General features: G+C 58.0%; 1 protein-coding gene across 1 annotated transcript; it reads left to right on the top strand.

The window, feature by feature from the left end:
- The first annotated feature begins 3,809 nt into the window (after positions 1-3,809).
- POU4F2 (POU class 4 homeobox 2) lies at positions 3,810-5,437 on the top strand. The gene is made up of 2 exons (XM_048941978.1): positions 3,810-4,124; positions 4,490-5,437. Exons 1-2 carry the CDS (start codon positions 3,810-3,812, stop codon positions 5,435-5,437), a joined length of 1,263 nt encoding a protein of 420 aa, XP_048797935.1.
- Positions 5,438-14,372: the final 8,935 nt, after the last annotated feature.

Below are 14,372 nucleotides of genomic sequence, written 5' to 3' on the forward strand. Positions count from 1 at the left end.
TGTGTCGAGGACCTTGAGCTACGAAGCATGCAATGGAAGGCAGAATCACAGTGGATGTGTAAAGAGGACTGGTGTGCAGCCATGTGGGAAGCCGAACGGTGATGGGTGACGCTGGCACGAGCTGCCACCGAACAGCACGGGGTGGCTGGGGTGAGAGGGCAGTGGTGCTGTCGGGTTGGGTCAGGGGTGGAAAAGGCCTCGAAGGGGCCCTGCAGGAGTGCTGGAAGAGCCCGGGGGTTGGAGGGGGGGACATTCCTGGTTTCCTGCTGGGCGGTCTCGGCTGGGCCCTGCTCAGCAGTCTGCTCACATCCGCTCACGCGGAGAATACCCAGCTTCCTTTGTCTAAAGTGTTGAGTGGTTATGAATAGTAAGGATAGACTATCTGTAATTATTTTTAAATAATTAATGGTTTTGTTAGATCCCGTCACTTTTACATTAGGTTTCTGTTAATGTAAGTTAAATCAAAATGTACTTCAGTTTCCAGGCAGCTCCCAAATGTATTTTTCATTCTTTCATAACATTACTTCAAGCACTCGATGAGGTGTCTGTGACCAAGTCGGCTCCCGAGCCGGCAGCCTCCCGTCCTCAGCATCTGGGAGAGAGCCCCGTCGGGCGGCCGTTCCTCGGGGGGCGATAAGGCAAAGCGGCGGATTCCCTCGTGGCTGCCGGGTGCCACCCCTCGGCGCGACGAGGACCTCGGCGGCCCCGGGGCTGCCCCTAAAGGCGAGGGGCGAGCTAACCCGGAGCCCCCCGCCCGTCCCGCCCCCTGCCCGTGCGGAGCTAAACGCGCTCGTTCAACACAAACGCCGCTAAAACTGCCGGGATAAATTATGCAGAGGGATTTCAGGATTTCTTTCAAGTAATTAAGTTTCGATTTCTTGCGTTTATTTCAGTGCCAGGAAGCACGGGCCGCCGCGGATGGCGAAAAGTCTCCATTGATCGTTCCGGGCTGGAAGTTTGATTTCGTGACCAGACCCGGAGCGGGGCGGGGAGGCCGCGGGGACCCCCGCCGGGTGTGAGGGCAGCGGGTAGGGAGGGGCGGCGGCGGCGGGGCCGGGGCTGTCCGCACGGCGGAGCCCCGCGGGGCCGGCCGGGCCGGGCGCTGCCCCGCACCGAGATGGGGCGCGCTGCGAGCGGAGCCCGCATCCGAACGAATGAAAAATTGATGGGGCGCATTAGGTTCGGTAAAATATGAATGCGCGGCTTTAAATTTTAATCGTAAATCAGAACGCGGATACGTGAGAGGCGACAGGGATTTTTCTTCAGGTGTCCGCGCGGGTCAGGCTGGGGGCGTGGGCTGGGGGAGGATCTCCCTTCCTTTAGAGCCCTCGGCTCCGGGGTCTTGCCGGCCGGCTCCTGCTTCCACCCCCTGGCTCCGTCCTGCCTCTGGGCGGGGGGGGGGCAGCGGGCACCGCTGTGCGTCTCTCCCTGAAAGGAAAAAAAAAAAAAAAAAAAAAAAAAAAAAAAAAAAAAAAAAAAAGGATAAAAAGAAAAATCACAGTTGAAAGCCACAAAAACAATCGTTCCAAAAATGCGACCGCGGTGCCGCGGGCAGAGAGAGACCCGCGCTGAGCGGCGGGCGGGGACCGCGCGCTGTGACCGGGACGCGGGCGGGGAGGGGATGGAGCGGGGCGGTACCCCCACGGGGGCCGTGCGGGCTCTCCGCGCTGCGGTGGCAGGCAGAGGGGTGGGGGGCGCGGGGAGAGCCGCTCCGTGCGCCCCGAGCCCGTCCGACCCCGTCCCGACCGCGTGGGGCGGCGGCGGTGCGCGGCGGTTTGCGGAGAGCTGTCAGATGTGATTACTATCCAGATTAATTCATATTAACGATATGCATCCTCCGCGCTCCCATGTGACGGCATACATTAGAACAACTATTGCAAGTAATTAAACTCAATGCGGGAGGGGTTAAAGATACGTCGTGGGGAGATTTTATTGCGATGGAACTCCTCGTCAATGTTGAGCCGGAGCGCGAGACGCGCAGAGAGCCCTTTCCTCGAGGCCGCCTTCCCCCGGACCGCCCGGCGGAGCGAGGTACTTCTGCCTCTTTCTTTGCTTCTTCCCGGCGAGCGGGGGGTCCTCGCCGCGGAGCTCGGGGCACGGCAAGGGCCGGGCTGAGGCCGGGGCTCCTGCGCGGCTCTGCGCGGCTCTGCGCGGGCCCTGGGTAGCAGCGCCCGGAGCCCCGCGGAGCCCGAACGATTCTCGGTGGAGTTTTGTCGGGCGTCGGAACGGCTCGGCGGTTTGGGCTGATGAGCCGAGCAGAAAGGCTTCTGAAGATTAAGCAAATTGGACAACCCTCGTTAATTAGAACATAATTTAAAGTTTGAAATGATATCACTCACGAAGTCGCCTAATTAGCATGGCGGCGTGTTAATGGCCTGCTGAGACGCGGGGCTGCGGCGTGAGCTCCTCGAAGGCTCCCAAGAAAATCCTCTTTCCTGTGTTGTCATTAATAAAAGATTTCTATAGACTTCAGCCTTTCAACGGTGACACACAATTTATAGTACACACAATGCGTTAGCCCATAGTGCCGCTCGATTTTTTTACTATTATGAAAACTAATAAATTCGTCAAGCTGAATTAAGCATACAAATCAGATGAGGCATAACAGATTACATATTGAAGCGCGGTGTCTCCCGAGCCTAAATGAAATTTCAATCTAATAATTCCTTCCTGGCCCGGCCGTAATTTGTTTAGAGATGTTGTTCTACTTCTTTCCAAGCGCTATTCGCACCATAATTAAATGATACTCAAGCTTTTAACTTTGATTTATTTCATTTCTCCGAGCCGGCGACAGTGAGAGCTGATACAATGCAATTTTTTTCTATTTCCCTTAAAATTACCAACTCTGCTGTTTAGGTGAGAAATTAAACACCTAAGCACTTATGTTAACCTTCCCTCTGCAAAGTAAAATTCATGGAAGCAGACCCGGCCGCCTCGCGGACCTCCTCGCTCCTTTCCCTCCCTCTTTCGCTTTCGGACACGGAGTCCTGTGGGACCCCATTCGGCCCCGGGCCAGACCCGGCCGCCGCCCCGCGCCTCCCCCTGAGCCCTCGTGAGCAGAGCCCGGCCGGGCGGCTTCGGGCCCGCGGACTCGTTTGGAGCCCGGACGGCACTTTTCCTTCCGTTTCCTTTTATTTTTTCCTTTTCCTTTCTTTTTTTCCTTTATTTATGTATTTAGTTAGTTTAGGTCTGATTTGGGGCGAGGGGGGAGCGCTTTTCCTTTTTTTTTTTTTTTTTTTTTTTTTTTTTCCCGCTCGGTTTTCGTTTTTTTTCCCTCCCTCCTCTCGGAGGGAGGCGGCGGGGCGCGGCGTGGGGGTGGGCGCGGGGGCTGCGGGGGGCGGGCGGGGAGCGGCGGAGGAGGGGGCCGGGGCGAGCGGGCGGGCGCGTAGGGCCCTTGGCGGAGCCGGGCCGTAGTGACAGGCGGGAGGGGAGGGACGGAGGGGAGAGAGTAAAACCCAGCGGCGCGGCGGCGGGGAGGGCACTCGGCGAGCGGCGAGGGCCGGCGCCGGAGAGGAGACGGCGGCGGACGGCGGCGAGCGCGCGGGCGGAGGGCGGGAGGCACCCGCACAACCCCCGCGCAACCCCGGCGCAACTCCCGCGCGCCGCCGGCTTCCCGGAGCCGCCGATCCCGGCCGCGTGCTGCCCGGCGGGGCTCGAGCGGGAGGCCGGGGGCCGAGCGGGGCTTTTCGCATTTTTCCTTCCGCCGGGGGAGGGGGGGGCGGGAAGGCGGGGGGGCTCCCGCGGCTGTTCCGGGGGGTCCGGGCCCCCCGGCCCCGCGCCGCCGCCCTCCTCCCGCGGGCGGCGCGATGATGTCCCTGAGCAGCAAGCAGCCCTTCGGCCTCCCCCACGGCGGCGGCGGCGGCGGCGGCGGCGGCGGTGGCGGCGGCGGCCTCCACGAAACCAAGTACTCGGCCCTGCACAGCGCCTCGCCCTGCCCCTCGGCCGCCGCCCCCGCCGCCAGCTCCCCCGGCGGCACCGGCACCGGCGGCACCGCCGGACGCGGCTCCGGCTCCGGCTCCGGCTCCGGCCCCGGCCCCGGCGGCGGAGGCTCGGGTTCGGGCTCCGGCTCCGGCGGCGGCGGCGGCGCGGAGGCGATGCGGCGGGGCTGTCTGCCCGCCCCTCCGGTAGGTGCCCGCCGCCCGCTTTAAGGGAACCCCCGGCGGCCCCGCGCCCGCTGATGATTTTTTCATGGCCGCGCAGCGAATCGCCCGGCCCGAGCGGTGCGTGCGCGGCTCCCGCCGCCCGTATGAATTTTGATGACCCGGGTGCGGCGTGGCCGGGCGCTGCCGCGCGTCCGTGTGCAAGCTCCTCGCGTTCCTCTCCCCCCTTTGCTCTCTCCCTCTCTCTCTCTGTCCTTTTTTTTTTTTTTTTTTTTTTTCGGCGGGATTTCTCTCTTAACATGCGGGGAAGGTCGTAGCGGCGCGGCGGAGCGCGCGGGGAGGCGAATTCCCCGCTGAGCGTTATGTGCGCCTTCTATTTGCAATTGCAGAGCAATATATTCGGCGGTCTGGACGAGAGCCTGCTGGCCCGCGCCGAAGCCCTGGCAGCCGTGGACATCGTCTCTCCCGGCAAGAGCCACCACCCGCACCCGCCGCACCACAGCCCCTTCAAGCCGGACGCCACGTACCACACCATGAACGCCATCCCCTGCACGTCGGCCGCCTCCTCCTCGTCGGTGCCCATCTCGCACCCGTCCGCGCTGGCGGGCGCCCACCACCACCACCATCACCACCACCACCACCACCACCCGCAGCCGCACCAGGCGCTGGAGGGGGAACTCTTGGAGCACCTGACGCCGGGGCTGGCGCTGGGCGCCATGGCGGCCCCCGACGGCGCCGTCGTCTCCTCGGCGCCGGGCCACGCTCCGCACATGGCGGGGATGGCACCCATGCACCCCGCGGCGCTGGGCATGGCCCACGCGCACGGGCTGCCGGCCCACATGGGCTGCGTGAGCGACGTGGACGCCGACCCGCGCGACCTGGAGGCGTTCGCCGAGCGCTTCAAGCAGCGCCGCATCAAGCTGGGGGTCACCCAGGCCGACGTAGGCTCGGCGCTGGCCAACCTGAAGATCCCGGGCGTGGGCTCGCTCAGCCAGAGCACCATCTGCCGCTTCGAGTCGCTGACGCTGTCGCACAACAACATGATCGCCCTCAAGCCCATCCTGCAGGCCTGGCTGGAGGAGGCCGAGAAGTCGCACCGCGAGAAGCTGGCCAAGCCCGAGCTCTTCAGCGGCGCCGAGAAGAAGCGCAAGCGGACCTCCATCGCCGCCCCCGAGAAGCGCTCGCTCGAGGCCTATTTCGCGCTGCAGCCGCGACCCTCCTCCGAGAAGATCGCCGCCATCGCCGAGAAGCTCGACCTCAAGAAGAACGTGGTGCGCGTCTGGTTCTGCAACCAGCGCCAGAAGCAGAAGCGCATGAAGTACTCCGCGGGCATCTGAGCGCGCCCCTGCTCTGCGGCTCCGCGGGACGAGGAGAGGAGGAGAGGGGGAGGCGGCCGCCGGGCCGCAGCCGGAGGTACCGCGGGTTCGCCCCGCCGCGCCCGGGGCCTCGGGACGGGGACTGCCGGCGGGAGCCACGAGAGACGTCTCTAAAGTATTTTCATTTAGATAAGAATAATAATGATAAAAAAAAAAACACAAAGGCAGGCTTTTCTGCGTTTACACTGCGAATTATAAATATATATATATATTTTTACTGTGGTTCCTGCCCCCGCCTGCCCCGAAGTTGTGACGCTGAGAGAAGAGCCGCTCCGCTGCTCCTCGGAGCCGCCGGTAGATTGCCGCCCGACAACCCCTGTAAATTATTGATTTCTCTCGCTGGCAACTTCATTCCGTCCTCATTCCAATTAATTACACCTCCTCCATCTAAGTCTTGAGAACAGTGGGAAAAAAAAAAAAAAAAAAAAAAAAAAGGAAAAAAAAATTTGCTTAGTGAGAATCAAACATTTTGTGTTGGTAGCATCGATGAACGTGAGCTTTCCTCCCCCGCCCTCCCCTCTGTAAATTCCCACCCGAGGTTCCGCTTTGGTTCTCCGCGGGCGGCCGTCCCCGCAGTGCCGTGCGGGCTCGGTCCCGTCCGAGTACCCGCGGAGCTCTGCTCCGCGCATCGCATTGCATCGCGGCGGTGCTCGCCCGGCTCGCTCCCACGTATCGATTTCCCTATTTCTTTGCTCCGCCGGTCGGTTCGGTATTTGTTTATTTACCTATCGCCTTTCATCGCAATGCTTTTACACGGAGGAAAGCCCCCTTTTTTTCCGGAGGTCTCTTTGGAGCAAAGCCGCGGTTCCGTTGGCACGGAGGGCAGCGAGCAAGCGCCCTCTCACCCTGCCCCGGCCCCGCACCGCCTGCGGGGAGCGCCCGTGGATCGGGGCCGCTCGGAGCCCCGCGTTGTGTACACTCCCCGCTTTCGTTGGCTGTTTATTTTGATTGATTTATTTATTTATTTGTTAATAGGAGGTTTATTTATTCTAGTAATGTACCGAGTTATTTTTCAATGGTGTTGGATCGTCTTTCATTAAAAAAAAAAAAAAAAAAAAAAAAAAAAAAAAAAAAAAAAGATGCTCGCGTTTTGTTCCTTGAAGCGAAGCGGGCGCTGCTCGGCTTCTTCCCCCGTCACCGTTCGGCCCGGCAGCACCGCGGACAGCTCCGCACCGAGGGGGAGAGCGGGGAGAGGGAGCGCTTTCTGGCGGCTCAGTAAGAGAGACAGAAAAAAACCAAAACAACAAAATGATTAAAAAAAAAAAAAAAAAAAGGAAAAAAGAAAAAAAAAGAAAATGGAACGGAAAAGAAAGGAAACAAAAAAAAAAAAAAGAAAAGAAAAGAAAAGAAAAGAAAATGGAGAGAAACAGAAAGGAAAGAAAAAAGAAAGAAAAAGAAACAAAGTGGTTTCGCCCCGCGGTGCTCACAAGAGCCGGGAGATCAGGCACAAACCGCCATGAAATATTCATCTCTCCGCTCCCCGCCGGCTCCTGCTGCACGGCCACGGGCACTGCCAGGGGGCCCCGAGCCCCCGCCCCGCTCCCCCCAGTGCCCGCCCGCCCCGAGGGTTCCCGGGGTCGGGGGGGCGGAGGCGGAGGGCCTGGGGCTGCCCCCGCCGGACGACGAGCCCCGGAGGGCCTGGGGTGGGGTGACCGGAACCGCGCCGTAGGAGTCGGCAGAAAGCCCTCGGATTGTCTCCAAATTGTCCCCAAAATCGTTCGCAAAGCGTCCGCACGGCGCGGACCGCGCAGCCCCCGAACATCCGCCTCGCCCTCCTAAATGAGCCATTCACTTAAAGGCTATTAGGAGCGAATTAATAAATTACACAGCGAATTATTAAATCCAGATAATTACAAGGAATAAGTAAGTAATCATTAGTTATCTCAGCTAATTACTGTGGGTCAGAGCGAGCGGGAGTGTGAAATCCTCCTCGGGAATTGAAATTAACTCTGCGCAGCGCGTCCCTGCGTGACAGCCCGGCTGCGGGCACAGCTCCCGCAGTTCCTGCTCCCCGACTCGGAGAGAAGGGAAACGCCGTAAGGCGGCGGTGCGCTGGCGGGGCACCGCTCGGAGAGCGGCCGCGGTGGGTTTGGGTTTTACCTTTCGCTGCCCGGGGATGAGCTCTGCGCTCTCCCACGTGAAAACCGGGGCGCGGGGCTCCGTCCCGCGCAGGCTGGGGAGATGTGGGAGGAGGGGAGGAGGAGGGCAGAGATGCTGAGGGCCGCGGGCGCTTTGTTTTGGGAGACAATGCCCCCGACGAGCCCCTGCCCTCCCTCCGGGCTTCCACCAGCTCTCTCCGCGGCCGCCCCCTCCTCCCTCCTCTGCCCCCGTTTCCTCCGGGTGCAGCTTTGGTGGCGGCTGGGGCTGCCCCCTGCGGGGCCTCTGCGTGCGCGAGGTGGGAGAGAACCGCGCTCCTCCGCCTTTATCCGCCGCGCGGAGGCGGGCAGCCTCCCCGGTCCCCTCGCCCCAGCCCGGGATGGTGATTAAACATTAATGACGCCGGGGAGTAGCGGGGCTCAGGCTGGGGACGGCGGCACGGAATATTTAAACTGTACGCTCACACCGAGTGTCTGTCTTCAAAGACGTGACCGCTTTTAATCTCGAATTAGAAAACCACGGACCCGAAATTAAATAGCGGCCCCCTCCCACTCCACCTCCCCCCCCCCCTCCCTGCCCTGCACCGCTCGCACTCCACGCGCCTCTCGGGGCTCCAGTTACACCGCTGTCAATATCGGATGGCTGCGATAGGGTGCGGGATTGCGGGGCTCGGGGATTTTTTCTTTTTCCTTTTTTTTTTTTTTTTAATAGGGTTAATGCAATATTAATTGCTCGGAGCTGCTATAAGAACGCGCCGCGTTTTCCCAGGAACAAATCGATGGAGCACGGCGCGGCGCGGCGGGAGGAGGCGGAGGCGCGGCCCTGGGGCCGCCCGGGTGAGTACCGACCCCGTCGGGGCTGAGCGCGGAGCGGGGCGGTGCGGAGGAGGCCGGGGAGCGGGGCTGTGGGACGGGGCTGCGTGTGTGCGCGAAGGTTTTGCTCTCTAAATCCCCGCCCCGGCGGGTGCGGGAGACGGGGTGGAGGTGCGACGCCCCCCTTTTGTTGTCGCTGTTGTTCTGCCAGGTGACCCCCCGCGGTGCTCGCAGCGCAGCGCAGGAGGGAGCCGGCCCTGTCTCGGCGCGCCCCGCACAGGTAACGCTGCTCGGGAGGCCGGGCTGGGGGGGGGATCCCCGAGGAACCCCCGCGTGCTTGTGGTCGGGTCCCCCTCCCGGGCGGGTGTGGGCTGGAGTCGAGCCCCGCCGTCACTGGTTGCAAAAAAAAACAAAAAAACAAAAAACCCACAACCCAAATAATGAAAAAAGAAAAAAAAGAAAAAAGAAGAAAAAAAAAAAAGGATCCCATTCCCAACTCAATCCCAGCTCCGGGCGGAAAGCGGCGCGCTCCGAAAAGGCGCTGGGAGGGCTGCACGGCTCCATCCCGCAGCTCCTGCCCTGAGCATATCCTAGCTCGCAGCTGTGCCCGGCCCGGCTGCTGCCTCCCTCCTCCTCCTCCTCTTCCTCGTCCCGCAGCCCCGCTGTGACGCCGGGCGCGCTCGGGAAGGAAGCGGGCGCGGGGCGCGGGACACGCGCAGTCTGCGCGCTCCGTCCGGCGGCCTCGGCGTTCGGCACCGCCTCGCCTCCCCGTTTGTGCAGAGCGGGATCATTTACATAAAGTCCTTAAGGCAAATAACTGTTGGGGCTCTAATTTATATCTGATCGAAAATTAGCCGTCATTATGCGCTCCATTAGCAGCGTCTTTAATGTGCTTCTAAGCACCATTTGTCAAGCGGCTTGTTAATATCCTTCAAGTCTTTAAAGTCGAGAGCTCATTAAAGAGTGCGCTCTGTTATTGATGTAATTTAGATGAGTTCGGAGGAGCAGCGCCGCGGACAACCTGGGGGAGCGGCAGCAGCAGGGCCCCCCCCACCCCCCCCCCGCGGCTGCGCCCCTCACGGCGCGGGGCGGAGCGGGGGCTCTCCCGGCCCGGGCGCGGCGACCTCTCTCCGGTACGGATGGGCACGGTCGCGATCCTCCCCCCCGCCCCGCGCCGTCGCCCTCGGGCGGGAACCGTACAGCGGTAATGAGAGCGCCAGGGGCGGGCGTCATTAACGGGGAGGCGGCGGGAAGCCACCCGCGGCCACCGGGTGCCGATCCCAGCGTGCTGCCGCGGGGCGGGGGCACCCGGCTCCGGCCCCTTCCTCCCCGCAGTGACCCCGTGCTGCAGACGGTCACACCGCCGACCCGCGGAGCGGCCCCGGGCGGACACTGCGGGGCCCGGGCCGGCGCCCGCTGCGCTCACTGGGATGTGGGGATTGGCATTCACCCGGAGACAACTGTTCGGATGTTCTCATGGAATACGCAGGTCTGTGTTATGCTCAGTTCGACGGCTGGAGGTGTAAAATCCGATCCTTGCCTCCCTGTTTCAGAGACGTTTAGTCTCGAGTGCTTTGATCTCAACTTGTTGTGGCATATTTAAGTGTCCGACATTTTCCTTCGCTCCTTTATTTCTTTATTTTTGCAAAACACAGTCATTATGAGGTTCTGGGAAAGAAAACGTGCTGTGTGCAGCAATGGGCCCTCGAGTTGCAGGCTCCAAGAGCAGGGGCAACGCATGGGAAAGGGACTGATTTGTTGAAGCGTGTGTGTGTGTTTGATACAGTGTGCCAAGGGCTCTCAGTGGTACCAGAGTGCCACTTGGTGTGGCTGCACACAAAGCAGCCAAGAGGCTGGCCCACGCTGCTGGCCACCTTCCAGCAATTGAATTGCTGCTGCTGGGGTTGGATGAGGAGCTGAAGCGAAGCACCAGCAGAGCAACTGGAGCAGGGGTCCACTCTGCCATCAGCACCTGCAGAAAGCTGAGCCTCGTGGTGTGCTTGAATCTTCCTCCCAGGACACAGGCAGTTGGATATGCTCAGCACACACCGCCTCGTCCCAACCTGCCCCAAGGAAGGGCAGTTCTCCCAGCCATAGCACGTCCTGCCCAGGTGGCTGCAGCAGGAAGGCTGAGCAGCGGTGGGTTCATGGCTTTTAGCTGGGTTCTGTGGTGTCAAATCAGGCACAAAGTCTGACTGATGCTTTTCCTGAGGATGGAGCATTAATAAAACCTCTTGCCTGGGGCAGGTGTGCATGTGATTTTCTGCCTTGTCCCTTGTGTGGGATGCACATGGAGTCTGCCCCTCTGTCAGCTGCCTTGCTGCACACGATCTATGGGGATGTGCTCCTGTTTAAGCCCTTTCCCGCTCTGCTTCATTGGTTTCATGGAGCTGGGTTTCAAATGCATGCTGGGGAGGCACAGAGATGCATGGCGACAGCCCTCAGTGTGACTCCCGGGCCCATCGCAAGGCCCCGAGCAAGAAGCACTAACACTGACCGCTCCATCCTGTCCCCAGCCTCCCTTCTCCCTTCCTCACCTTCCATATAGCCCCCCTTTGCCTGTGGGCTCTGCCTTTGCCCACAAGACCTAGCTGCTGGTGTCAGCTGCTGGGCCTGCTGGGAAGTAGCCTGACCAGAGGAAAAGGCACTGACTCTGTGCTTTGTGCTGGCCGGTCCTTAAACTGCCAAAGAATCTAAAAAAAATCATCAAGGTTGGAAAAGACCACTATGACCACCTAGTCCAACCACCAACCCATCCCCATCATGCGATGACCATGTCCCTCAGTACCACATCCACATGTTTCTTAAGCCTCTCTGGGGACAGTGACTCCACCACCTCCCTGGGCAGCCTGTTCCAATGCTTTCCCACTTTTTCTGTGAGTAAATGTTTCCTAATATCCAGCTGGATCCTCCCCTCGTGCAGCACGAAACCGTTGCCTCTCATCCTATTGCCGTACCCTGGGAGAAGAGGCCGACCCCCACTTCACCACAACCTCCTTTCAGGCAGTTTTAAAGAGTGATAAGGCCTCCCCTTTTCTCCAGACTGAATAATCCCAGCTCCCTCAGTCACTGCTCATAAGGCTTGTGCTTAAGATGCTTCACAACTTCATTGCCCTCCCCTGGATAAGCTCCAGGGCCTCAATATCTTTCTTGTAGTGTCCCAGGTTGGGTAAAGAAAGAAGGAAGCCCTTTAGCACATAACGGTGTGCTGCACTGAAGGAGGAAACCCACCTGCAAGGACAAGAAGAAGGAGCAATACAACGATTTGAGTGGTTTGTTGCCAACTCCAGCTACCACGAAGAAGATGCTGCTCCGTCTTTCCTCACATCACTCAAAGACCACATCAGCTGCAATTACCCATCTAAATATACATGGGATAGTGGCCTTTTCCATATCGCATCTGTGTGGTGAGTTTTTCTGTTGTGCATCATTCAGTCATGTTGGGACAATTTGCTCAATAATGTAGAAGCACTTCATCACAGAACAGCATTTGAGGTGATTTACGTTTTGGTCTTTCAGCAGTGCACCTGTAAATTGCTATAAATAACGCTAACCCCTATTAAAGAGACATCAGGGTGCCCTCCAGTTAATGGGGAGGCAGTTGTGCATGATCTTGGATGAGAGCATCACTGGTTTATGGCTGATATTCAGCTCTGTGAGCGTGCCCCTTAAGCAGACCTGGTGGTGAAGGTCCTGGTTTCTGAAGGGCAGAACCTGCAGGCGTTCAGCTGCACTCTGCTATACAGGGATCGATGGCATCCTGGGCTCTGTGCCTTCATTTTTCTGAGGGCATAATGTAACTTGTACTAATCAGTTGCCTGCAGCAAAGCTTAATTACAAGTAGCCGAGCACAGATGATCTTCTCAACTATACCAAGTCTTCATTTGGCACCATGCGAGATTACAGCAAAGGAAGGATACAGAGAAATGCAGGTAGACCAAAATCCCACTTAATGCAGAGCAAATTCATCCCCAAAGGCTTTCTACAAATGAAAGCCAGTGGGCAAACAGCTAGGAAAATCAGCACAGCTAAACAGAGCAGGTTCACCTCTCATATGCATGCAGCCAGTGAGTTGTGTCCCTTCTCAGAAGTATGGAACAGTTTCACCTTTCCTAGCAACACAACAGCCCAAATGTCTTTTTTTAAATGCAGCAGTAGCAGATGTGAGTAAGTGTGAAGAGAGGATTGGGCTCCTGACCAGCCATGACAAAACAGAAAAAAAGTGTGGGAGGGACTTGGTCCAGAAATAGGTGATCGCTATGCAGGGATGCAAAAGGAGAGCCAGAGATGGCAGAACCACTTTAAACTGAAAACAAACTTACTTGGCTCAGAGAACGCTTATGAATACTTGTATGCTGTAGGTGTCGAATATAACTGAGAGGGAGAAATTCAGAATCCCTGAATACAAACATCTGGTCTGTGACGGGGAGGCTGAATTTGTGACGGGGAACATGGCATACAGTGAGTCCAGGCCCCTTCCACCCTGCCACGGCTGTCACTTGGGGGTGGAAGCCCACTTCAGTCCTGACAGGCTCACTGCATGCAGCTCAGGAGCCTGCCCTTGCTTTCACTGCTCCCCCAGCTGATGAAGAGCACGACATATTTCCAGCATCTTTTTACTTCGAAAAAAAAGAGTCAACTCAGCTCCCACTCCCAGTCCTGAAGATATTTCACTCCTGTCTGATATTAAGGAATGTGCAACAGGGACTGCAGAAATGAATCACATCATCTGATGGTGAGATTAAACCCAGCAGCTTTCGGGGGAAACGCATCATCTCACTGATGGAAACACAGCAGCTCCCTACAGCAGGATGAAGGACTTGGGAAGAACACAGGCGGTGACTAAAGAAAGCATGCTTTTTGCAAATATGTTTGTTTAGCTTTCTATTCTTTTATTTCAGACACACTCTCAGCTTAGTTTTTATCTCCTTTGGCAGAGATGGATTCGGAAAGCAATTCTCTAGGCAGGTTCCACAGTCCTGTGATTCTAAGCACAGGAAGAAAGAGGAAAAAACCTATGAACTGAATCAGGCGAGTGGCTACAACCAGCAGCACCTACAGCAGCAGCAGCAGCCGGATGCTGCTGTTAGTGCTGCATTTCAGAAAGACAGGAAGGATTCAAGGTGCCATAAATCCTGGCATCTTTCTGCACGACTGTCCCCATCTCAGGCAGTTGTTCAACCGTTTCTGCCAAACGCACTGCAAAATGCAAATGCTCTGGTGACAGTGCTCTGCCACAACAGAGGCTGGAAGGGGCGATGTAAATGCAAAAGCTCTAATTCATCAAATATCTAATACAGAGCTCCACTGAGAGCATGGTGGCTTGGTGGATGTAAAAGCTCTCTGCAGTTCAGAACGTTAAAGTTGAAGGGGCTGCTGTGATAGAGCAGGAGTCAGAAGTCAGGTGATCCTGAACTTCCCTTATCACAAACACTTTTCATCTGCACTGTGAGCACGGCACCAGCTGACCTGCCCAGAGAGCACACAGTGATGTCGTGTGGAAAGAGAGCAGCTGATTTCCTGATTCAGCCCTGCTGGGGAGCCGGGAGGCAGAGAGCTCTTAGGAAAGAGAACGGGAGAAAATAACAGCAGACACTGTGCTTTGGGGAGAGCTCCTGCAGGATGTTTTCAGAAACATAGCTAAGTCCAGATTCAAGTAATCCAATTGCCAACAGAGATCCGGTGGCCAGATGGAGCAATGCGTTCTCAGGTCCCTCAGGAAGACGGAGCTGCAGTGCTCTGCGACAGAATAGGTCAGTGCTGGGGGTAGCAGCCTTTCAGAGATGCTGTACCTCTCCATATGAGATTGTTCAGTCATGAAGGCTGGTATTTCAAGAAGCTACCTCCCAGGGACAAGGCCTACCTCTCAATTCAAAGCTGAGCGGGAGCCAGGAGCTGTTATTGCTCCCCTCCGAAGAGCGGCAAGTCCCCAGGCCAGATCCTGGGTCTTCCACATGCTGCTGAAGATCTGTTTTTTGCTGTCTTTC

The sequence above is a fragment of the Lagopus muta genome, chromosome 4 (assembly GCF_023343835.1).
Source record: "Lagopus muta isolate bLagMut1 chromosome 4, bLagMut1 primary, whole genome shotgun sequence".
In the NCBI taxonomy this organism is placed as follows: domain Eukaryota; kingdom Metazoa; phylum Chordata; class Aves; order Galliformes; family Phasianidae; genus Lagopus; species Lagopus muta.